Source organism: Pogoniulus pusillus, chromosome 26, assembly GCF_015220805.1.
Source record: "Pogoniulus pusillus isolate bPogPus1 chromosome 26, bPogPus1.pri, whole genome shotgun sequence".
Classification (NCBI taxonomy): domain Eukaryota; kingdom Metazoa; phylum Chordata; class Aves; order Piciformes; family Lybiidae; genus Pogoniulus; species Pogoniulus pusillus.
Window position 1 is genome coordinate 6,072,078 of NC_087289.1, and position 25,031 is coordinate 6,097,108.

General features: G+C 47.2%; 1 protein-coding gene across 2 annotated transcripts; it reads left to right on the top strand.

Annotated features, from left to right (window-relative positions):
- The first annotated feature begins 4,281 nt into the window (after positions 1-4,281).
- Positions 4,282-24,538, top strand: EIF2B5 (eukaryotic translation initiation factor 2B subunit epsilon). 2 transcript variants are annotated; one of them, XM_064164972.1, is made up of 16 exons: positions 4,282-4,460; positions 5,629-5,753; positions 6,821-7,006; positions 7,090-7,267; positions 8,268-8,348; positions 9,069-9,146; positions 9,226-9,538; positions 10,154-10,299; positions 11,547-11,685; positions 12,307-12,405; positions 13,025-13,132; positions 14,025-14,115; positions 14,868-14,991; positions 19,984-20,109; positions 21,594-21,704; positions 22,780-24,538. In XM_064164972.1, exons 1-16 carry the CDS (start codon positions 4,308-4,310, stop codon positions 22,843-22,845), a joined length of 2,124 nt encoding a protein of 707 aa, XP_064021042.1. In that variant the 5' UTR covers positions 4,282-4,307; the 3' UTR covers positions 22,846-24,538. The 2 variants fall into 2 exon arrangements, with proteins under 2 accessions (XP_064021042.1, XP_064021043.1); XM_064164973.1 differs by lacking the exon at positions 4,282-4,460 and adding an exon at positions 5,428-5,542.
- Positions 24,539-25,031: the final 493 nt, after the last annotated feature.

Here is a 25,031-nt window from a genome sequence, read left to right on the forward strand (position 1 = left end):
AGCATCATGCTAGGTACATGGTTCCTCTATGCAGAACTCTATAACCCTCATTACACATCTCACCTCTTTGATGATCTCCTGACATAGGTTCCACTTAACCATGATGAATGTGGAGCCCCAAAGCTCTCTAAAATAGGACCAAATCTGGAGCTGCCTGCCAGCAGGCCATTGTCTATGCAGAGGGAAGAGCCAGTGAGCCACCAAATGCTCAGAAAGGACAACAAACCAAAAAGAGAGAAGGGCCAAAAATGTAGGAACAGGGGCTGGGATGATGCCTTACAAAGCAGTTTCCCCACCATGCTCATCTGGTGGATGCTGCCTCATGATCCTCTGTCCAGGGGTATCCAAGGATGAGGGAGCAAGGAAAAAGCCCCACAGGATATATATCTTCCTGCTCCCCAGCCCAGCCACGGTGGGATACTGGCCTCCTTTCAATTTTGGTGAGCTAATCTCAATTTTAAGAGCTCCCCTGGAATTCTATTACTTTCTGGAAATGTTTGGCCTGGGTGCTACCAGCTGGCAAGCCCCTGGTGAAGCCAGAGGGAAACGTGTCTGCAAAGCCTAAGGAACATTTATCAGGCTCATCTGGAGTTCAGTTCATTAGCAATTACCTTGATTTGCCTTCCCCTGCTCTTGCCAATTTTCCAGGGCAACGTCTTGGAAACTCACCTCATTTGGAGAGAGCAGGATGTAATTAGCCAGATAATCTGCTGATTCTCCTGTGGAGCTCTGTGTGCCCGGTCTCTGCACGGCCAGTGGCTGCCCTGGCTGGATCAGACCAGACTGCTGGTCCTGTTTATGCACTTGGTGCTATGTAAGCAGGAAAGAAGATGCTGTCCTGCCCTGAGGCAATGACAAATCCACATCTCCGGTCATTCCTCAAGCTGTAACCCCCGGGCTGAAACCATCTGGGAGCTCTGTTCTGTGTTTACCTTCTCTGCCAAGGCAACAGGATTCCCAAGGGTATGCAGATACCTATTTTTGAAAAGGATGGGGATGATTTATTTCCCCAGGGCAGCTCATTTCTCTTTTCTCACTCTGTCCATCCTTGCTGCTGTTTTCCAAATCGCTAGCTAAGGTCAAGCCTCTCAGCCACGAGGTGCAGTACAGCAAGTACTCGGTCACAAGCTGTGGGGCACAGATGGCACCATGCAACTGATGCCTGAGCATTTTAACTGCTAAGGGAAATTTCCGGGAGTACCCGATGCTGCAGAGTCCTTCAGGAGACAGGGGAGAGTTGTTTTCTACCGAGTCAGTCCTGAAACTGCAATTCAGCCAATTAAAAGGGCTGCTGCAGGCTGCCTATTACACTGTTCTCCTGTTTACAACACAGCAAAGACCTCTCGGCATTGCCATGGGAGCCAGATGGGCTGCCCAAGACACTGAGACACTACTGTACATCTGTGATTGAGTTGTGGCCCCCTTAATTTTCCCCATCAGAGGGATGGAAAGACCATAGTGTGTACTTTGGACTGCTAAGCTGTCGAAGGCAGGAGGCTGGTGAGAGGCGAGATCGGGGTACTGCCGAGTCGACTCAGCAGCCAGCTATGCAGTACACTTTATGAGGGCAGCGCAACGTCTTAAACAGTGCTCAGAGAAGGCGTGCACAGTCAGTTTGGGGCTGGCACAAGTGGGCAGTACAGATTGGCTCAGAGTTATGTGTAAGGTGCAGATAGGTTGCCCTGTGTCAAAACAACCTGCGGTGTCCGCCGCAGGAGGCTGGCAGGCTCAGCCCCCTGCAGGTGTGCGTGGGTTGCTCACCGTCCACAGCTTAGCTTCCTGAGCCAGTAGTGGTTCAAGGACACTTCCCAGCAGGAGTTCTCATGTTTACCAGCTCATGGGGACTGAGTGGCTGGAGAGCAGCCAGTAGGAAAGGGACCTGGGTGTACTGATAGATAGCAGGCTGAAGATGAGCCAGCAGTGTGCCCAGGTGGCCAAGAGAGCCAATGGCATCCTGGCCTGCATCAGGAACAGTGTGGCCAGTAGGACAAGGGAGGTTATTCTTCCCCTGTACTTAACACTGGTCAGGTCACACCTTGAGTACTGTGTCCAGTTCTGGGCCCCTCAATTCAAGAGAGATGTTGAGGTGCTGGAACATGTCCAGAGAAGGGCAACAAAGCTGGTGAGGGGCCTGGAGCACAAATCCTATGAGGAGAGGCTGAGGGAGCTGGGGGTGTGCAGCCTGGAGAAGAGGAGGCTCAGGGCAGACCTCATTGCTGTCTACAACTACCTGAAGGGAGGCTGTAGCCAGGTGGGGGGTGGCCTCTTCTCCCAGGCAACCAGCAATAGAACAAGGGGACACAGTCTCAAGTTGTGCCAGGGGAAGTATAGGCTGGATGTTAGGAGGACGCTGCTGTCAGAGAGAGTGATTGGCATTGGAATAGGCTGCCCAGGGAGGTGGTGGAGGCACCATCCCTGGAGGTGTTCAAGAAAAGCCTGGATGAGGCACTTAGTGCCATGGTCTGGTTGACTGGCTAGGGCTGGGTGCTAGGTTGGACTGGATGATCTTGGAGGTCTCTTCCAACCTGGTTGATTCTATGATTCTATGTCCTGCTGCGGGAGAATCCTCCCACACTAAGCGTGTGCCACCTTCCACCCTGGGGAGAGCCCCTCAGGGCGCAGCTGGACTGCGAGGCAGGTCTTTGGGAGCGCCCGTCCGGGCGGCAGGGGGTAGGTGCAGAGCTGCTGGCAGGTGAGAGCGGCGAGGACCAGAGCAGGAGATCAGAGTGGGTCCATTTACAGGGAGTGAGGGCCTACAAGGGGCCAGTGGGGTGACAGGCCAGGGGTTGTGAATGTCTGTCCGATGTGGAGAGAGGCAGAGGGATAGTAACAGGGCAGAGCAGCAAGCACCACCTCAGCCACTCAACCCTGGTAAAGGCTCTCCTCCTGCCAAGCTGTGCTAGTTTGAAGCAGGGTAGAATGTTTTGGTGAGAAGAACTAGATCAGAGGCTGTGAAAGGGAGACAATGGTGATGTCTGCTCCCCTCAGAGTCTTGCTGAAGAAGAAAGGAAAACATTAGATAACTCTCTCATCATTTTGTCTCACACTCTGCCTTGGGCTTCTGGCTGAGCTGCATCTCCCTAACCTCACCTTCCACTCACCTTTGCTTCTTAACCTCCTGGCCAAACCTCCATTCTTCCTTGGGACTGGGGTAAGGTTGAGAGGGGCAGGGGGAAGGTGCAGGGGTGGTTGAGAGCCCCTCCTGGGGACTCAGGTTTCTGGGAGGGGAGTTGTATTGCTGTATTACCTTTTACCTTGGATATTTCTGTCTATAACTGTATATACTGTAAATATCTGCTTGTCTATTGTGCTATCTGTAAATAAATAGCTTCATTTATATTCCCAGAGCCAGCTGAGACTAGTCTGGGTATTTCTAAAGTGTGGGGGGGCAGGCAACACCCAAACCATCACACAAGCTCAGGGATCTCCACTGCCCTCCTGCTGCCAGCCTGATAGGAGCAACTTGAGGAAAGATCCCAACTTGCTGTCCTGGTTTTGAACACAACTTTCTCTCAGTGAAAAACAAGCAAGGCAGCAGTGCTGCCTGAGCAATGCCAGGTATGAGGGGCAGCACTGCAGCCCTGTGTCTGCCTGTGCTCCCTGCCCTGCCTGCTGCTGGGCTACGGCTCCTGTGTCTGCCTGTGCTCCCTGCCCTGCCTGCTGCTGGGCTACGGCTCCTGTGTCTGCCTGTGCTCCCTGCCCTGCCTGCTGCTGGGCTCATGCTCTTTGCTGGAGCGAGTCTAAAGAAAGGTGATGAAGCTGATGTAGGCTCTAGAACAGAAGTCTTACAAGGAGCAGCTGAGGGAACTGGAGTTGTCTGCCCCTGAGAAATGGAGGTTGAGGGAGACCTCTCTCTTCACAACTCCCTGAAAGGAGATTGTAGCGAGGTTGGGATCAGTCTCTTCTAGCAAGCAATAAGCAACAGGATGAGAGAAAATGAACTCAGTTTGCAACCGGGGAGGCTTAGGTTGTACATTAGGAAAAATGCCTTTGCCAGCAGAGTTGTCAAGCCGTGAAACAGGATGCCCAGGGAAGCAGTGCAGTCGCCGTCCCTAGAGGGACTGAGAAGCTTTGTAGACGTGATGCTTAGAGATACGGTTTAGTCGCGGACTTGGATGTGCTGGGTTGGATTCGATGATCGGGAAGGTCTATTCCAACCAGAACGATTCTGGGGCTCTGCGGCCGTACCCGCTGCCGGCCCACCGACGCGCGGCGCTGCCCCGCGCTCTTCTGTCCCCGCCGAGCTGCCGTCGCTGCTGCCGGCGCTACCCCGGAAGCGGAAGGCGGTAGCTGAGCGGCGTGCGGAGATGGCGGCCCGCGGCGCGGCCAGGCGCGGGGCTGCAGCGGGGGCTTCCCGCGGGTCCGACCCGCAGGAGGAGCCGCCGCCCCCGCTGCAGGCCGTGCTGGTCGCCGATAGCTTCAACCGCCGCTTCTTCCCTATTTCCAAGGACCGACCAAGGGTGAGGAATTACCCCTGCCAGCTGCGCCCAGGCTGACTCCTCTGGGGCCACCTGCCCCGAATCCCCCGGTCCCTGGAGGGATGGAGCGAGCATCCGTCTGGCGGAAGGCTGTGGTCAGGCTTGGGCTTGGGCTAGCGGCGTGCCCCGCCAGTGTAGACTAGGACTGGATGAGGAGAAGGCGAGTCCCCGTGGCTGCCCCTGGCAGGTCCTGGGGAGCCGTTCGGCCCCTGCAATCACCCGGGCCTCGGGCAGGCCGCACCTCTGACCAGTTCTTGCTTGTAAGAGTTTATATCCCCCGCTGGAGAGGCAGCGAGGATCTAATTGCTGCGCTGGTGCTGTTTGCTTCTCCATATGGCAGGGCACGCAGCGCTGTTTGCTTTCCGTCTGTCGCTGATGCAGGAGCAGCAGCAGTTTGGGGTAGGCTTGCTTCTGATCCGTGCCAGCAGCAATGGGTGGAAGAATACGGCCAGAAAAGTAGATGAGGAAAAAGCACTGTAATTAACTGAAAGCTGTATGCTAAAGGAAAGAGCACTTCTGGAGAATTTAGGTCTGAACAATTATCTTACCTCGTTTGCTGATTAAATATTTGTGATGGCCATAATTATACATGCAAGCTTAGGCCTGAAAGAAAACAGCACCAAAAATGAATTAAAGAATAGCATGAGATCACTTGGTTGTAAATCAGTAACTTGGTTTTAAAATGTGGCTTGAATCTCAAGTCAGTAGACTTTGCCTCACTTTAGGTTGTTGTTTTCCACCTTCTTCTTTAATTCTGGACAGTCATATTCCTGTGGCTTCATCATTCATGTCTGACAGGTTTTTCTTGAAACAGTTAAAGCCTGAGTCAGAGAATCAGCACTCTAGGACTTAGTATTTTTTCCCAGTCTCTCATTTATCTGAGTCTTGAAGAGTTCTGTGTGTAATAACTTCACTTTTCTTTTTTCTTCTTTCATGGCTTGCTGTCAGAATTAGCATCTGCACCTGTAGAGGACCAGAAACCAGCTCTTGCTGTTTCGACCAACTCTAAATGTTTTGATAAGAAGTGTTATTTTCTGGTACTAGTGACACTATAATATCCTGAGGTTGGTCAAGGCTGTTGCTGCTGTTGAAGTACAGACTGTTTGTATGGCTTCTCTATTTTTGTTTGGTTTGGATTGGGTTTTTTCAGGCTCTTTTACCTATGGCAAATGTGGCCATGATCGACTATACCTTGGAGTTCCTAACAGCAACTGGAGTGGAGGAAACCTTTGTCTTCTGCTGTTGGAAGTCAGCTGAAATAAAAGAGCATTTACAGTAAGACTCTCCTCTTCTTTTTAGCTTTATCATGGAAGGAGTCTTCTGTCCTCCAACAAGCCTCAAGGGTCACTGATCCTTCTGATGAAAACTGTGCAAGAGATTCCCTTTTTCAGTTGCTTCATAGCACATCTCTTAAAACACCATTCCTGTGAAAGAGTGTAATTGTGCAGTGTATTGGAAGGGTTTAGTGTCTTGAGACTGCATTTACAGTGGCATTTAACTTTTCCTATCTAAAAGCAAGACTTTCCTGTGGGTATCTGTGTCAGAGCATTGCCCTTTGCATTGTGCCCTGCTGTGCTGTGCAGCACAGAAACAGCTCTCTCAGCACCTTTGCCTCTGCATGCTGCAGGTTTGCAAGCTAAAAAGAAGTGTGCAGTGTTTTCCCTGCCTGAGGTACTGCTTGCAGAGTAAAAAAAAAAAGAAAGTTTGAGTTTTGTGTAGCTTTTCCTTCTTTATCAAAACTTGGCTCACAGTGGAATCAAGTTTCCATAAGCTGCAGTCTCAAAATCCATCCCTCTGCAGCTCAGCTGCCTATCAACAGTGGCCTTGTTGTAATAAGAGTTCTCTTTGTGTTGGCTTACAGATGTGATGTGTGCTGAGGCACTGTGTCCTAGTGTGTTCTCTGTGAGAACACCACAGAACATCAGGGGTTGGGAGAGACCTCCAGAGATCATGGAGTACGATGCCCCTGCCAAAGAATGATCACCTGGGGCAGACCATGCAGGAATGCATCCAGGCTGCTTTTGAAAGTCTCCAGAGAAAGAGACTCCACAAACTCTGGGCAGCCTGTGACATTGCTCTGTCACCCTCACTGTGAAGAGCTGTCTCCTTGTGCTGAGGTGCAAACTCCCATATTCTAGTTTCTACCCATTGTTCCTTGTTCCACTACTGAGCACCACCAAAAAGAAACTGGCACCTTCATCTTGACACCTATCCCTCAGATATTTATAGGTGTTGATAAGATCCCCTCTCAGCCTTCTCTTTTCCAGATTAAACAGCCCTAGTTCTCTCAATCTTTCTTCATAGAAGAGATCTTTCTTCCTGATGTGCTTTCCTCCTTCCAGAAAATCCAAATGGTGCCGCCACACCTCTCCCAACACGGTGCGCTTTGTGACTTCCGACCTGTACCGCTCCCTTGGCGACGTGCTTCGAGATGTGGATGCCAAATCCCTTGTTCGTTCTGACTTCATTCTCGTCACTGGAGATGTTGTGTCCAATTTCAATATTTCCAAAGCCCTGGAAGAGCACAAGTAGGTGTTGACAGAGTGTACACTTACCAGGTGTGCTGTACCTCTCTGAAGAATGATATTAATGCTCCGCCTGTCTTTCTCAGGTTGCGTCGTAAGATGGAGAAGAATGTTTCTGTGATGACGATGATATTCAAGGAGTCCTCACCTGGTCACCATGCCAGGTGCAAAGAGGATGACATTATTATTGCTATGGACAGTGCCACAAACCGTGTCCTTCACTACCAGAGAACCCAGGGGCTGAAACGCTTCCGCTTTCCTATGGTGCGTCTGGTACCTGACGAGTGGAAAAGGGCAGTGGTAGTAAGGTAGCCCGTGTCAAGGAGGTTCTCCTTGAGTAAGGGCTGGGAAACTCTGATTGCTGCTTCTTTTGGAGAAACAGAAGATGATAGGAAGTAACTGGGTAAACTGCCTCTTTTTCCACTTTAAACTGTTAGTTGAGGCTTGGTGGAATTGTATTGGGACACTCATTTGGGATTTATTTCAGAGTTTGAAGGTGGGGCAGATGTACTTCTGGCAGTTCAGTTTTTGCCTGTACTGAGTTCCTTTTCTCCACATGAAACAAGAGAAGTGGGTGATTTGTGCTGCCACAGGGGTTCAGAATTTGTGATTCGTATACCACCTGGTACACAGACCATTTTGAAGTGGCACTGGGCCTGGCACAGGGTAAAGTAACTGTGGAAGAGGGTAGTAATTGCCATTACTTCTGCTTGTACTCTGCACCTAGTAATGTGGTAAATGCTGTGTGAATGTCTGTAGAGGTACTTTTCTTTAGTCATACAGATGGACCGTTTTCATGTCAGAGCTAAGACTGTGATCCTATGGTGTTTTCATCCCCTGATCAGCAGATTATTTTTCACATTCAATTGAAAGCACAAATTGCTGTAGGAAACCAAAAAGGAAAAAACAACCCACAGCTGTGAAAGTCCACAGGAAGTGTGGAAGCTGTGAATGCTGCATTTTGCTTTATTAATGTTCTTTGTGTAGTAACTCTCTGTGACTAAGGTGAGGAGCTTCCTGGAAGAAGAGGGATTGTTAGAAGTACAGGCTTGGAGAGCTGCGCTGTGTAGGGATGAGAGCAGCCTCTGCTGACTGACATGCAGCAATGTGTGTCACCAGGCTGCGCCTGCTAAGCTTGTGTCTCAGTGTAGATTTCTCTGGTACTCAGCCAGTTTGACAATTCAATCAATACCACTCCTGACTTGCAGAAGGCTTTTGGGGCTATATGAAGCACTTGCATCATCAGAATTTTTTCCTCTTTCAGAGTTTGTTCCAGAACTCTATTGAGAATGTTGAGGTGCGCCATGACTTGCTGGATTGTCATATCAGTATCTGCTCTCCTCAGGTGAGTTGAATTCTGCCCATCTTGGGGTCCAAAATTCAATTTGCGCCACTCCCTTTGGCCCCTTGGTGTGCAGGGGGTGCATGTGACCTGGGTATGCTAAGTTTGGAAGGCAGAACTCCCAGATATACTTAGTGACTGAACTGAGAGCATAAGTGATCATGTGGTGTTGCTCTGTGGACTGTGTGGTTGCTCACTCTGGCATCCACTGCTCAAGCCCCAGCAAAACTAGTCATCTGGTGCACTGGTAGGCTGGCTAATGTGACACAGGATGAACCAGTTCTGGAAAAGAAGCAATTTCACTTTAAGTGCAGTAACATCTATGCAGCAGAGATGATAGAGATGCTCTAGAAAAGTGTTGGTACTTACATGCTGGTACCATGCTAGGGTGACCTTTGGGATTACTCCAGCCTAGGTTCACTAGCTTTTCTTCCACATCTGAAAGCATTACTCTGCAATCTTCACTGGGGAGTGAAAGTACCAGGTGAGACTGGTGGATTTCTTGGAAATGGTAAAGCAATGCCACTCCTGCAAACTAGAATCAGTTCTCTGTTAGGAGAAGGAGCTGGGAAGGCAAATAGCTTTAGCAGAGGTTTTATTCCAGGCAAGAGCATCACTTTCCTGTACTGCATAACTTTGCTCCTGAACAGCCATCAGTTAACTGACTTCCCTGGCAATGATTTCTGCTAACTAGATTATTTCCTTGTATTTTATTCCTGGCAGGTGGCTGAGCTGTTCACAGACAATTTTGACTACCAGACACGGGATGACTTTGTGCGTGGTCTCCTGGTGAATGAGGAGGTGAGGAGGAGATAACTACAAGGGATATCCTAGCCCCTTGCATTAGATAATCTCCTGATGCACTGCTGCCTTTCTCCAGGTCCTGGGGAACCAGATCCACATGCATGTAACAACAGAAGAGTACGGTGCCCATATTTGCAACCTGCTGATGTATGAAGCTGTGTGCTCTGACATCATCCGGCGCTGGGTTTATCCTCTGACTCCAGAGATGAACTTCACAGATGACAAGAATCAGAGTTACACCCACTCTAAACACAACATCTACCGAGGGGTGGACGTCAGCCTGGGCCACGGCAGCGTGCTGCAGGAGAATGTGCTGATCGGGCAGGGCACCGTCATCGGCAGCAACTGCTCCATCACCAACAGCGTTATTGGGCAGAACTGCCGCATAGGTGGGTGCAGGGCTGGGCGTGTGCAGCTCTAGCCAAGCAAGGCCATGGGTTGTTGGGGTTTAGTTTTTAGAGTATATTTGGCTCTGAAAGAGGATGATAGGTGGGCACCAATTGACTTCTGGCGGGAAGAAAGGAGAAAACCTTGGTTTTCCAATGAAGGAAATAGCTGAAAGCTTTCAGGGTACCTTAATGATGCTGAAAGGTGGAAGGTACTTCTTGTGTTAAGTTGTTTCAGCTGTGGAGAATACATGACATCGATCTAGAGGTATTGCCCACCAGCATTCTGTGAGTGACAGATATCCATCCCTGCTTTTGGGAGCTGACTGGTACTTCCCCTTCCGGGTCTTGGCTGGAATTTTCTACCATTTGGCTGTGTTTATTTAAAGCAAAGATGTCAGTGATTGCTGTCAACTTGTTAAGTCTCTGTAGAAACCAAACTTGTCTTTTGGCAAGACGTGGCCATAGGCCTCTAAGCCCAATTTTTACCTTTGATCTAGCATTGATCGTGTGTTCAGGGCACTGGGATTCAGTAAGATGCTTTCAAGTGGACTCAGCATTATGAGAAAGCAGCAAACTGCCTTGTTCAACATATTTGTGGTTCATGATGTGTGACAGGTGATAAAGTCAATTTGGATGGAGCTTTTCTCTGGGACAGAGTACACATAGCAGATAACGTGGAGATCTGCCATTCTGTTGTATGTGATGAAGCTGAAGTGAAGGAGAGAGTAAAGCTAAAGCCGCACTGTGTCCTCTCTTCTCAGGTGAGCTGTTTTTATATCTCTTCTGCTTTCTGCCTTTCTTGGCAGGTTACTAGACTTACACTAGACCATGCCAGGGATGCTCCAAACCTCTCTGCAGAGGTGGGGAATATGCTATTGCTCCCACATTCTTCTTTCTTTTGTTTGACAAAGATAGTCCAGGATGTGATCTAGCAGTGCTATGTCTTCAGTTGTAATAGGAATCACAAAATAGTTTGGATTACAGGATCACAGGATATTAGGGGTTGGAAGGGACCCAAGCAGATGGAGTCCACCCCCCTGCCAGAGCAGGACCACACAATGTAGCACAGATCACAGAGGAATGCATCCAGATGGGCCTTGAAAGTCTCTAGGGAAGAAGACTGCGCAGCCTCTCTGGAGAGCCTGTTCCAGTGCTCTGTGACCCTCACAGTAAAGAAGTTCCCCCTTGTGTTGAGGTGGAACCTCTTGTGCTGCAGCTTGCACACGTTGCTCCTTGTCCTATCACAGGCAGCAAGTGAGCAGAGCCTGTCCCCATACTCTTGACCAGCCCTCAGATGTTTATAAACATTTATTAAATCCCCTCTCAGTCTTCTCTTCTCCAGACTAAAAAGCCCCAGGTCCCTCAGCCTCTCACAAGGCAGTGCCCTCCAGTGCCCTAATCGTCTTTGTAGCCCTCTACTGTACCTTCTCCAGCAGATCCCTGTGCCTTTTAAACTGGGGAGCCCAAAACTAAATGCAGTATCCAAGGTGAGGTCTTACCAGGGCAGAGTAGAGGGGAAGGAGAACCTCCCTTGATCTGCTGGACACACTCTTCTTAATACACCCCAAGCAAGATACCTTTGCCTTCTTGGCCACAAGGGCACATTGCTGTGCCATGGTTAACTTGTTATCCACCAGGACTCCCAGGTCCCTCTCCACAGGGCTGCTCTCCAGCAGATCACCTCCCAGCCTGTGCTGGTGCAGTTTATTATTCCTTCCCAGGTGCAGGACTCTGCAGTTATGCCTTTAAAGGTCTCCCTGCAGTGAGCTGTGAGCATCTGTAACTAGATCAGCTTATTTAGAGCCCTGTCCAACCCATCCTTGAATATTTTCCAGGAACGAGACATTTTGTCTCCTCTCTGGGCAGCTTGCTCCAGTGTTTCATCATCCTCGCTGTAAAACATTTCTTTTCTTACTTGTTAGTTGAAAGCTTGTGTGGAGCAGCTGTGCCTGGAGGTACAAGGAGGCAATCAGGATATTTCTTTATTAAGATATGTACATATTTTCAGGTAGTAGTAGGTCCTGGCATCACTCTTTCTGAGGGCACAGTGATCTCTCTACACCCACCAGATGAGGAGGAAGAGGATGATGACCAGTTCAGTGATGATTCTGGTGTGAACAAGGAGGAAAGTAAAGTGAAGCTGAAAGGTATGAATCTCTGGTTCTGTGAACTCAGGCTGTGGAAAGGGCTTTGCCTTCCATGATCTTTTGAGGTCTTTACTTCCCCCACTCTAGACTCTGGCACGCCAGACTGGAACTTAGTGCTGCGTTCAGCTTGTAATGTATGTTTTCAGTGAGGCAAGCAAGGGTATTTGGCTCTGGTTGGACAGTGAAGTGTACCTCAGTACCCTGGTATTAAAATCTTCAGATTTATTGGCTTGATTTTTCTTGTTTCTTAGTGTAGGAGTTTTGCAGGAAACAGTAAGATGAAGGTGGAAGAGATGTGCAATACAGGGCAGGATGCAAGATCCACATCCTTGTACCTGGACTGTGTCCAAGCACTCTGTCCTTGTGAAACACTGTTTCTACCAGTCTGAGTTTGCTGAGTGACCTAAACATGGTCAGCTGAATGTTGCTGCTCTAGAGACAAGTAATTCACTTGTCAAGGCAAGTGATAAGAGCTGAAATCTTTATGTATAATCTGCAGGAATCCCAGCTGTTGTTGAAGCATATTTGAGGGCAGTAATAAGCAGGTTATACCAGTCTGTTTCAGGTTTGCCTGTCAGCAAGTCCAGTACCTCTACCTCCTAACCGCTGCTTCTTCTTCAGGTTACAATAAAAAGGATGTGGGCTCAGAAGGCAGAGGCTACCTCTGGAAAGCAGACGACAAGAATGAAGAGGATGAAGAGCAGAGACAAAGCCTATGGGGTGAGGAAGGTTTTTGTGTAGTCACCCGAGGACAGGCAGACAGACCCCAGTCAGAGAAACTAGCTGAGTGGCACACTGATAATTATGTCTAGAGTAAGACCTCAGTTTCATGAAGCTGACTGGCTCCAGGAAACATGTGTGGAGGCAAGGTGAGAGGTGGAAGCAGGTGATGGACCAGATTCTCTCTTCCTGTGCTCTGTGGAAGACATTTGTTTTATCTTTGCCTTATGCTAGCACACAGAGCTCTCTGTGCTGTAAGTGCTGCATTACGGAGTAGCAGGCCCTCCGTTGGAGGGAATATGCTTTGGCTGCTCCTGGTACTGCTGGCTTTCTTCCTGACAGTGTCAGTGTCTGCTGACATTGCTCCACCGTGAGTCAGCAGTCTGCAAAAAATGCATTTCCTTCTGTCCTTTGTTGTCTGCCTGCGGACTCCCATTACCTGGTGCCAGCTGCAGCATTCCCTCTGCAGCAAATCTAGTCATAGGGACCTACAAGAAGTTTCCTTGCAAGGACAGATAGTTGCTGACTTGACTGGAAAGTCCCTGGAGCACCTAGTTCCTCAAGCATATGACAGCTGCAGCTTTGGAGTGTTGAATCTGCATCTTCCTTTCTGCACCAGGCCCAGCCATACATTCAGAGGAGGAGAGCGAGTCAGACAGCGACCTGAGCATGGGCTCTGAGGAGCCAGACAGTCGGGCAGCATCCCCTCAGCTAGATGACATCAAAGGTGAGAGATGGGCTCTTAAGAGGTGTGGGGAGTCTGTCAGTAATGCAGTGAGTGTGAAATTTGTGTTGCTTTCTCTAGCAAAAAAAAATTGTGGATGTCTAGGATATGTTTATTCCCTGACATCACTTCCTTCATTTTCTATAGACTTCCTTGAATTGCTGTTGTGTTAACTCAAGGCAGCCAAGGATGAGAAGCTAGGAGCTAGACAAAAGATTATCTTTGTCACTCTTGATCACTGGGCCTTTATGAAAGTGACCATCCCTAGTTATCTGTTTAAATGGCAGTGTCATTGCCTCAGAGATTGGGTGAAGATCCAGCGGAGTTTCCCTGTGTGGACAGCATAGTGCAGTAATTATGCTGGATAATTAAATGTCATTGTAGGAGCTACTTTGTTTGGCAGATGCATTTTGGTTTTCTTTTTTGGTGTGTTAAGCTTGCCTAGAACTGAAAAGGGTTCAACGTGATCTGGGGAAAAAACAAACAAGCAAACAACTTTTTCCCATGAAAATATCTATCCAAGGGAAATTACAGCAATAAATTTCAGAGTTGAATTCACATCTTTAGCTGGGGGAAGGTGAAGTTTGTGAATAGAAAAGGCTACATTACGACGGCATAATAGAAACTCTGCTCTGAAAGGTTGCAGAGGCAAACAGCTTTGTACTGGTTTGTGTGGATAGATCAACTGATAGCTAGCAGGTTGTCTCCTTTATTTGAATTACATTCCACTCTTTATAATTGATGTGGGTTTGTGTCATCTAGATGACAGAGAACAAATAGACATCTGTGTCAGAATGCTTCCTTTGTTAAGGGTGTAGTTTCTTCATGAGTGAAGAGTTGGAAGAATCTGTGCTTTGCCTTCTCCTGTCTTACTACTTGTCCTTTCTTTTCTTAGTTTTCCAGAATGAGGTTCTGGGTACATTACAGAGGGGTGAAGAAGAAAACATTTCCTGTGACAATTTGGTTCTGGAAATCAACTCCCTCAAGTGAGTGTTGTCTTAGGGGTCCTGTCCCTTATGCTAAACATTTGGGTTTGTCAGCAGATGTAGAAAGAAAAGGGGAATCATGTGAATACCCATCTTTGCTTGTTAATCAGCCTTAACAATACGTCACCTGAGAAAGGCAGATCAGAGATCCCGACTGAATGATGACAGGAGCTGATGGAGAGCACCAGCTGCATCTGTAGCATCCTCGGTGGTTAGGCTTTTCCTGCCCAAATTCTGTAACAAGAGATTGAGTTGCTATTAACTAACTGTGGACTGAAGCGAGCAAGTCAGTTCTTGGCACAGGCTGCCTGTAAGTTCATGCAGGGGCTGCTGCTCTGTGCATTGCAACATTCAGTCAGCTGCCTGCAGCTGGGGCTGTGCTGTGCTGGGGCTTGTCCACTCTGTTTCTACAGCAGCAAGTCTGGAACACGCAACCAAAGTGACTTTTACCTTCTATTTCTCAAATGCAAACCTGTTTCCCTTTTGCGCAACAGTTCCTGCAGCGCTCTAGTGAAAGTGAGTGTGCTGTTCCTGCAGCCACTTGTTTCACTGTGACAGCAGATTTGCAGGACTTGTGACCTTATGCAGGGCCTGCTGCAATGTAAAGTGGCTCTATTGCATGTATATTCCAAAATCCAAACAAATAAAAAGCCTGAAAGATGAAGATCAACATTTCTGCTGCCTCTGAAAAGCTGCAGCCTGCAGAGATGACATTGTGTGAAGTTTTGGGGGTTTTGCCTTTTTCCTCACAGGTATGCATATAACATTGGCCTGAAGGAGATGATGCAGGTGCTCAGTAAAGTGATCCTGGAGTTCCCTCTACAGCAGCTGGATGCAAACTTGGACTCCCAGAACTATTTCTCAGCATTACTTCCTGTGAGTCCTGCTCTATTTGGTTCTTCTTTGGGCTTGTCTCCTAGAGTGTAGATCTGGATGCCCTAGGTAGTTCTTGGCTGAGAAGTCATTTTGGTTAAGCCTGAAGCTACTCGAGACATTGTCTTTCAGGATCTTTGTCTTCTATAGAAGTAAAAGTGGCCTAAAACTATTGCACCTGCTTGATGATACTCAGCTGAGTCTATAGATGTGGGGAGCTCTACCTCAGTACCTGTGATTGTTTCTGATTTGTGTGTGTGACAGTAGAAATGCATCACTTGTAGGAAGGAGGAGGAAAAAAGGGATAATTGTTAGAGACATCTTTACAGGCTTGCATTCTGAGAACCCACTTTGAACCCATCATAAACCTTGTGCCCAGGGCAGCAGGGAGCACTCCTCTCCCAGTGGGGTCCTTTCCAAGGTTGTATTTGTCTGCATACTGTAATTGGTGCCAATTTTTTTTCACCCAGATGCAAAGGCATGATGTCATTGTCTCTGAGGGGAGATACAGGGTCCTTCTGTGTTTCTGAAGAGTGGGGTTAAATGTTGTAAGGGCCACTTGGGCAGTGAATGAGGCACAAACCCCCTTGCTGCTCTAGCAATGGAATTCCAGACATGCAGAGGGCAGAGAATCTCAGAAGTCTTCTCAGTAGTCCTTTATCACAACATTGTAGAATTCCCAGCATTACAGAGTCTTAAGAGTCCCATTTACAGATGAAGTCCTGGAAGTCCTTAACAGGAGAAGTAGCTAACAGAAGTCCCTAGCAGCCCTAACTGCTCTCTAAGCTGCTCTCTTGCTCAGAGTGGCTGTTTATATTCTCTTTCTTATCAATCACTTAACTAGTAAGACTCATCCACATATATAAACTAAAGCATGCCCCCAGTGAAAGGCATTGGAATGGGCTGCCCAAGGTGTGTTTAGAGCAGGGGTAACGGTTGGACTTGATGATCTTGGGGTCTTTTCCAACCAGACTGTTTCTGTCAGTGAAAGATGCCAGCATGGCAGAAGGGCAGGCTCTGCAGCATGTTTCAGTCAAAGGGTGCCAACATGTTAGGATGTTGTTCTTGGCACACATGGAATGTTATAATTTTGCCTTTTGCAGCATGCAATTGGTCAGCTAAGAAATCATGCACTCTGCACGTGTCCAGCAGCTCTTGTTGCAGATCAGTGGCTGCAACAGTTGTGTAACTGGGTGAGAATGATTTCTGTTTCCTCACTACAGGGAGACAAAATAGGGTAGGATCTGCTTTAAAAAGCAGCCGTTGATGGTTTTGTTAATCCAGGCTGAAGACGTTGTACTGTTTTTGTCTTGTTATAGCACATTTATGCGTTTGAGTTTGCAAACGCTACAGGTTGAAGGTGGTTTTCCAGAATGAATGTGTCTCACACATTTGGGAAGGACTACTTGGGGATTTTTTAGGAGATGGAGCTGAAGAGAAACACCAGGCATCCTCATAATCATTTCCTTCAATTGATGGGGAGTGGTGGAAAACTAATTCTTCTTTATGTAGGTGTAAGCGTGGCACTAAATTCATCTCCTGGATGTCTGGAGATGTCTTCTATAGGAAACATCCATGTGAATTGCTCCATTCATCAGATGGCTTAGTGAGATTTTGCTGTTCACTCTACTGAAATTCTGCTTATTTTTGTTCATTTTTGCAGAATATTTTCTTGACTAGTATGTCTTGTCCTAGGGTAAGAGAATTGAAGGAGGAAGACTGAAAAGAACATTAGAGCAGCGTGTGGCTCAAACTTGTAGCTGTGCAGGTGAAGCTGCCTCAGTCAGGAGCTGTATTAGGCTGAGATCTGCTGCTGCTGGTTTACATACAGCAAACTGTTACTTTGTAGGAGATGAGGATAGTTGTGTTCTGAGAGTGGTGAATATCAGAAGCCCACTCAACTTTGCAGAACTGTTTTATGTTTCTCACTCTTTGTGGCTCAATTCTGACAAAAAGTTGCTGAAGGGAGATGGGTTACAAGTTATGCTGAGGGAAGTATAGGCTGGATGTTAGGAGGAAGTTCTTCACAGAGAGAGTGATTTCCCATTGGAATGGGCTGCCCAGGGAGGTGGTGGAGGCACTGTCCCTGGAGGTCTTCAAGAAAAGACTGGATGGGGCACTTAGTGCCATGGTCTAGTTGACTGGATAGGGCTGGGTGCTAGGTTGGACTGGATGATCTTGGAGGTCTCTTCCAACCTGGTTGAATCTATGATACTTGTGTAGGACTGATGGTAGAGTGGTCCCAGACAACTCAAGAGACTGTGAAAATGTCAAAGGTATGATGTGTGGTTTGACTTGAAACCATGGTATGTGCTCTGAAGTGCTGGCCTGTGAGCATGAGTCTCTCAAGTGTTGAAGCAATTTTTGGAAACAGGCATTCAGAAGAACAGGATATTCCCATGGGTATTTTTCAGATGAAACAGAGGCTTGAGAAACAGCTTCCCAGTTCAGTGAATGTCCACCGTCTTGTTCAGCTCATGTACAAGTTGTGAAGCAGAGATGGTGCAGAAAACCTGACTTGTCCTAGAACTGCAGGCCCGATTGGAGCAAATGCAGCTGAAGCTCCTGACAAACTGAACACTGTGCATCTGTTGTCACTAATGCAGCCTCAAACAAGGTTATGTAGGTGAGGATGTCTAAAGGGAGTAGAGGGAGGCTGTCTAGCAGTCCTGTTTGCTGCACTGCTGCCTGGCAGCTCATACATGTGTGTTTCTGTTAGGGAGCTGTACTCTTTCCTAGACAAGTGAACCCCATGTGAATTCTCTTATTCAGGGATCAATTTATTCTCTGCTTTCACTGCAACAATTCTTGGTGGTCAAGACAGATCCTGCTATGATGTATCAGGCTGGAATTAGCGTTTTTTTCCCTTGTGCTTTTCACATGCTTCTTGATGGTCTTCCGTGCTGGAAGTAGGAGTAAAACAGGCCTGGTGTCTGGACTGACCTGACAAAAGAAAAACAGATCACAAACCTCTTTTAAGGCTAAGTTGATGCAACATCATTAGCCAGAGCTGATGAAAAAATAAATCAACCTGCCAGAGGAATTTCATTGCTTTCTTGAGACTGTGGAGTGCTTTGAGGAGTTACCCAAGTTTGGTCAGAGCCTGAAAAGTTACAGTTTTATCTACAGGGCTCTTTCTGAGGTATCTTTCACAGATATTTTTTCAGTCTTCTGTTTAATATAAAATAATTGTAAGATTCTAATTGCTCAGTTAATACTCTCATCAAACTCCCAAAACAACCTCTCTCTTTATACAGGCTCATAGACTTGGTTTTGAAAGGGGCTTTATGTGGGGCTGAGCTCTGCTTTCCTCATTGGCACCAATTACCTGCAATGCAGTTTATGTTCTTGACCTGAAATGGTATGTTTTGTTTTCTTGTGCCTGCTTATGATTTAAAGACATTCACTGAAAGGTATTACAAAATGTTTCTTAGCCTGGAAGGAACTTACTAGTAGCTTTATTACATTTGAGGTGAATAATTCCAAAGGATAATAATAATGCAGAAGATGGTTGTAGAAGACAGAAGAGTGTTTAGGATTAAGCATTTTGCTAAGGGCTAAAATGCTTTCTGGAAATAGGCCATGCAACCCTCAGATTTTTTGTTGGGATACCATGTTGATTAGGATCACTCTGTGCTGTTAGTGTTGCTCCCTGAGCTGATCCATGTACTACTATGCAGATATTTGTTTATTCTAATCTGCTTCTTTGGTGTTTCTTGAGGCATGCAAATTCCAGTGTGGTTGCATAGCAAATGTATCTGAAGAGGTGATGAAGTGTAGTACTGTGGAAAAGCTGAGCACTGTTTCCTAGTACCAGGTTACCTTTGGTAGTCCATGCTAGCCTGGGCTCTAGCTCCACTGCGTGTCTTGGCATTCTCCCTCTGGCAGAGCTACTGGCTCTTAACAGTTGTTCTGGACAGAATAACGTTGATTAACCCTAAGTGTAGGTGACTCAAAGCTTCTTCATCATTCCCCAAGCCCCTGGGAATTATCTGTTTCCCTTCAAAACAGACCAGATGTGTTTTGTAAAGAGACGGAATTGAAGGCGCAGTAACACAGTCTGTGTATGGGCGTGCCAGGGGTGTAGCTGCAGGAATCCCTGCTGTTGAATATGATGTAGAACTCTGATTTAGTTCCCTGCAATGTTTTTGTAGGATGGTTTGGTCATGATGTAGCCAATGAGGAATTCTTGTATCTTATCCTAGTTCTGATACCTGTTATGGACAGAGGTCTATCTTTATTACCTCTATCCCAGATTTGGGCTGGGATGTGCTGCTTTGCAGAGCTTGCCCTGCTGTTTGCTTTCCAGATATGTACAAGTGAGGGAACCGTGGGGCTCTTTGACAAAGACAGTTTGAAGAGGCAGCACCAAAGTCATTAACCTAAAGACTTTGTTGAAACAATAAGCCTTGAAGGAGAGAACTTAGATCAGCTGAGAGTATAACAGCTTCTTGCCCTTCAGCCTTCCCGTTCCCTGCAGCATACTCCCAGATCCAAACAAGCTTATAGGCACACAAAGGTGTGACTTGCACTTAGGGGCTGCTTCACTGTTGTAGGGGTGGCTGTTTTGCGTTGTCCACTTCTACTCAGGCACTACCTTATTTTCCCCTCTTATTTTCTCTTCTGCTTTCAAAGTAAGATCCACTGAAATGTCAACTGCTCTATGTGAGGAAGATTTACATACCTCTCCTTATTCATCTGCTGTAAAGTGATTTTCTTTGAGTACTAGACTCAAAGAAGACATTTATTGTGATAATGTAGTATTCCATCCAGAGAGGCAAAAACAAGAAAGCTGCTTAATCAAACCAGCTAATATCTGCATATGTGAGACTTAATTGCGTCTGTTTTGTGAGCAAATGTTAGGGGGTCAGCTGAATGGTTTCTTAAAATGCTTCCCTGGGTCAGTTTTGCAGTGCACCACAGCTGAGAAGCAGGCTGAGAGCACACATCCATATCCTAGCTGAGGAGCTGTTGTGTGCTTTTTTTCCCCTGCAGCTGCTGAAGAACTGGACTCCGTTGTTTAAGAACTACATAAAACGGGCATCAGATCACTTGAATGCCTTATTTGCCATTGAGGAATTCTTCCTGGAACATGACAGTCTCTGCACATCGATTGCTAAAGTGAGTATCCACTCACAACCCTGAGGACCTGTTTTTGCTGGATTAATGGTGAAATGCATCCTGTTTGCATCATCGTCCTGTCTGCTTTGGAGGAGAGAATTTGGGGGTCTCAGTGGAGTGGGTGTGTAGAAAAATCCATCTCTAACAACTACTTTAAAAAAGCCCACAACTCTGTGTCTGCTTGTGTGCCTGGGAGGAAGCACAGCTGAGGGTGAGTATTAGTTACCAGCTTGCAGCCTGAAGGGAGCTATTATTTTCAGCTTCTAACCCAGATGCCCTTGTTGTGTGATGCTGGAAGAGGTGAGGCCAGAGGCTTGCTTTAGGAAGAGCTTTATTTCACGTGTCTCTCCAGGGTCCCTGAGATCAAACTGCCAAGTGATTTATCCTACCTTAGAGTACAAAACAAAGCTGGGAATAAGGTGGGATTTCTCATTTGGGCTGAGCTACTTATGAAGAGGAAGTAAAGGGAAGCGGCTATGTGGCTTATTACCTATCTCTGTTTCTGAGAGTTTTCAGTATATTCCACCTCGCCCTCCTTCAAGTGTTTTGTCCCTGCTTTCTTTCTGCTTTGTCACACTGAGAGCATTTGGCTTGGACCACAAGTCTTTCCTTTAGCAGAGCCTCAGAAAAGCCACTGTCACTTTTGGAAGAGCTTATCTCTTGGTTCCTCCAGAACAAGTAATCCTAACTTCTGCTACCAGTCCTTCTGGCTCATGGCAAAGCACTTAGGACTGGAGCCAGAAGCCTTCATTTTGGTGAGCAAAGATGTCCTTGAATTACAGCAGTTGTTTGGCATGTGTCCATTGTTCTAGGGGCCTGGGTCTCCCTGGAGGCTGGGAATTGAAGTGACACTTTATACTTGGAGTTGGCAGCCAGCTGTGTCAGTGCTCTGCCGCAAGGAGACTGAATGCAAAGTGCCTGCCCTGCCTGAGCAAAAAGGCACCCTGAGGAAGCATGATTGCATCTTACCCTTGCTGCACTGGGCAGGGGTTTGAACTGATGAATGACCAATTGCTTTGACACCTGCCCTAAGACTTTTCAGAGAGAATTGGCAGGATGAAGGAGCATAGGGCAGAGCTGGGTAGGTTCATGCTCTTCTCTGCACGTGTGCACATGTGGGCTTGCACAGGAGATGTCCTGAGGATGGGGTTTGGGACACTTCAAAAAGAGAACTTAACTTCTTGAACTGATATCCTCTGTGGCCCTTTGTTGCCCACAGCTCTCAACTCTACCCTGCATCCACAGAGCTGAAGCTGATGGGGCTTGAACATTTAAGTGTCATAGCATCTACTAGTTAGGAACATAAGGCTTGGTAGGAGAAGCACACTTAGTTTTAACAACAAAAGCAAAATGGAGCAGACTGAGTGCCTTTTGTTGAAGATGGAGCTGGGAGACACAGATTGCTTGCAAACTTTGTGTTCGGATGTGAGCTAGCCCCAAAAGACTTTACAGAGAGTCCTGTTGCACTTTACTAATTGATGCAGGTGTTGATGACGTTTTACCAGCTGGAAATTCTGGAAGAAGATGTAATTCTCAATTGGTTCTCTTTGCGAGACACATCTGACAAGGGAAAGCAGCTTCGTAAAAACCAGCGGGTGAGTCTCAAAGGTGTTTAAAGGAGGCGGGGGGGGAAATGAGAGTGACAACAGCTGCTGAAAGAAACTTGGCATGAAGTTTGGTGCCACTGTCACCTCTGTGGAGCAGCTGCCATCACATGGTGGGCCAGTAATGCACCAGTGCAGTGAACATTGAGCAGGACAACTTTGTTCTCCAAAACATATTTCTGTGCGTTCTGCCATAATCAACTTGTTTGGATGAGAAATGGAGGTAGTAGGAGAGGAAGAACGTTGTTAGTGGGCTCTGCAGCATGAGGCCAGCACTTTCTGGAGTAGCAGCACAACTTCTCTGAGCCAACACCCATTTGAAATGGGCTTTAGGCCAATGCCCTGCATGCTGGCCCCATGTAGTTCCTTTTGAGGCTTTCATTCCTGGCTCACCAGTCCCTCTGCATATATTTCTAATCCTTTGCTGCACTGAGTGGTTTCATTTGGCTTGTGTTTCAAGGAGCATATAAACTTCCCTCCTCCATCAGGCAGAACTTTGTGTTGCAGTTTGGCTGAGCCCTGTTCCAGTCCTCCTCCCTGGATCTGGAAGAGGAGCAGGGGAAAAAAAAGCCATCTCTGAAGAACTCCAGCTTTGTTCAAAACCTTTGCAAAGTCAGCTCTTGGTGTAGGTCAGCAGTGCTTTTAGATGGTTATTTGAGCCTAGTTAAAATGCACTGCCTTCTTTATAGCAGTTTCTCAGGGAGAAGTGTGTTCCCAGTAGAGATTTCCTAACACATGTCTTAGCTGAGATGCAGCTGTCCTCTCTTCTCCCTCAAGCTCTGAAAAACTCTCAGACCTTTGTCTCTTGAGTGGTGTGTGGATTGTTTGACTGGAGGAATCTTCCTTGGGAATTTAAGCAGTCTGGGTTTGTCCATGGCATCCTAGTTGTTTTTCATCTAAACTTGTCTCCTTCTCCCTCAATCTGCCTCTGTTTCCACGTCCCTTAGAAACACTTTCTCTTTCTCTTGCAGGCTGGTGATACTGACTGACACATTGTAGTTGTTGAGCATTCCCAGCATCCGTTATGTGTTACTTGTTACCTGATGACATTTCACTCTTTTCGCAGCTCCAGAAGTTTATCCAGTGGCTGGAAGAGGCAGAGGAAGAGTCGTCCGATGGCGACCAAGACTGACATGGTGGCTCACGATGAGAAGAGGCACTCTCACTGCCTTTCTGGGCCAAGTGGGCAGGGCAAGATCAATGGCAGTGCATGGTCTAGATGTGGGGCCTGGCACCAAATTGACTGACAATCCCACCATTAATTACATTGTGTGTTCCCAACTTTGCCACTTTCCTCCCTCCCTCATTTGCCCAGTGGCACCTTATGTTGGATGGTTGCAGCCCAGTGTAAAAACTATAAGGTGGTGTACCTAGAATCCCTCTGGAAACTGGATGTGATATACTATAAGCTATAAACTATCTTTTGGGAGGTCCTTGTTACTAATGCAAAGGGAACAAATGGATGCAAATGCATACAGTAGATTAACCATGGGAGTTGTGGAAGGTGGTCATACAGCTAAGTTATTTGGAGTTGTTGCTTCTGGAGCTAAGAGAAATCCTGCTGAAGAGACACTGGCAAGGTTGGTGAGTAGGAGCACATGGATTAGGATCTGGAGTGCAAGACTGGGATTCAGGAGTTCCTGTGCCTGGAGAAGATGCATTTCTCTGAGGTCACCCAAGGCATTTTGCAGCCTAGAAGGCACTTCTGTGATCTTTCCAAAAGGGAAAATCTGTTGCCATCAGCCGTGCTAGGATCTAACACAAGGTTGCACAGCAGAGCTGGTAAAACCACATGTTTCCCCCTCCTGTAGAGCAGGGGATAATACCTGCTTCGTTACCCTGCAGGGGGTTAGCTCATAGTGGATGTGCACTGGCCAGTGAAGTGCTGTATGGATCACTCCATCTCAGATGTGATCTGTCTTTTGTGTGTCCACTGTGTAACAGACACGTTTGAGGAAAGTGTCTGTTTATTTTTTTACAAAAAGGGAGCAGAGGTGCCTGGCTCCTCCTCCTGCACCAGCTGCACTCCTGTGTTGCTCTGGGAGCACACACAGCACCAGCCGCTTTGAGAAGGGTACAAGTTCCTAAGTTGTGCTTCAGTGTGAGGAGGAGCGAATGGTACTTCCTTCAACAGCACGTACTTGGTGTTTCCACATGACTTCAGTTATACAAGCTAGCTTACTTCATGTCCTTTGATTTGAAAGCTTCCTTTCCCTCAGACAACAGGGAAAGTGCTGCAAACCCACTGTAAAGTTCAGCAGCCGCAGCGCAACTCAGCATGCGGTGGGGAGTGAGTGTACCTCTGGCACTTTGTTGCAAGCACAGACAATGTGTGGCAGTAATAAGGCCTCTAAGAACAGCTTTCTTGGAAGTGTCACTGCCCTGTGTTCTTCCTGGCTCTCAAAGAACAGAGCGAAAGGCACAGCAAGAATCAGCTTGTGTTCATAGGTGGGTTATTTGTTGGATGTGCTGACCTTGCCTCTGCCCCTTCAGGAGGATGAATTTAATCCTTTTTTGGGGAAAATGCACTGGAGCTGCCTACTCAGGATGTTTACTTGGCCATTCTATGGTGCCACAATTGTCAGTGAGGGGCAATGTTGGATGCTGGAGACCAGGGATACTGCCTCCTAAATGAAGCTGATGTTCAGGCAGGGCAATCTTGTGCATTCACACTATCAGTTGCCAGGATTGTGCATAAATGTGCTTGTTTTCTGACATTGCAAACTCAGTCTTGTAAATGTTGGGGAAATAGTGGGTATCTGAATTTTATGTATCTGCCAATATTTAATTCAGGGAGCAAATAAAAACTATCCTGGTGTTACCAACTTGGATTGCTTTGACTTTGAACCGCATGTCTCCAGTTGCAGCTTGTGGCTGAGCCGAGTTAATGGCTAAGCTGAAGAGCTCATCACTGGTTTTCCCTCAAGAGATTTTTAAGCACATAATAGGCAGGTAGGAAATCAGCAGAGCATTGAATTGGTTTGAATGTTCAGTGATAACTCATGCCCTCGGTTCCAAGCAGAGAACAGTTCATTAACACTTGTGGACTCAGAATCCTGGAATAGGTCAGGTTTGGTTTTGTATGGGATAGCAAAGATGAATGCTAAATCCTATGAAACCTATCGTCCCTAAGTGCCACCATGAGAATTAGCGGGGATGTTGGCACTTAGGGACTAAATCTTGCCCTCATGGTGTTGGGGAGTGGCAGGGAGGGAGAAAGGCAGCTACAGAGCTCTTGGTGAAACAGTTTACAAACCAGCTGCAAGACTTGGTAATTTTAAAGTCTCCTTGGACAGCTGAAGTGGTTTGGTTTTTTTT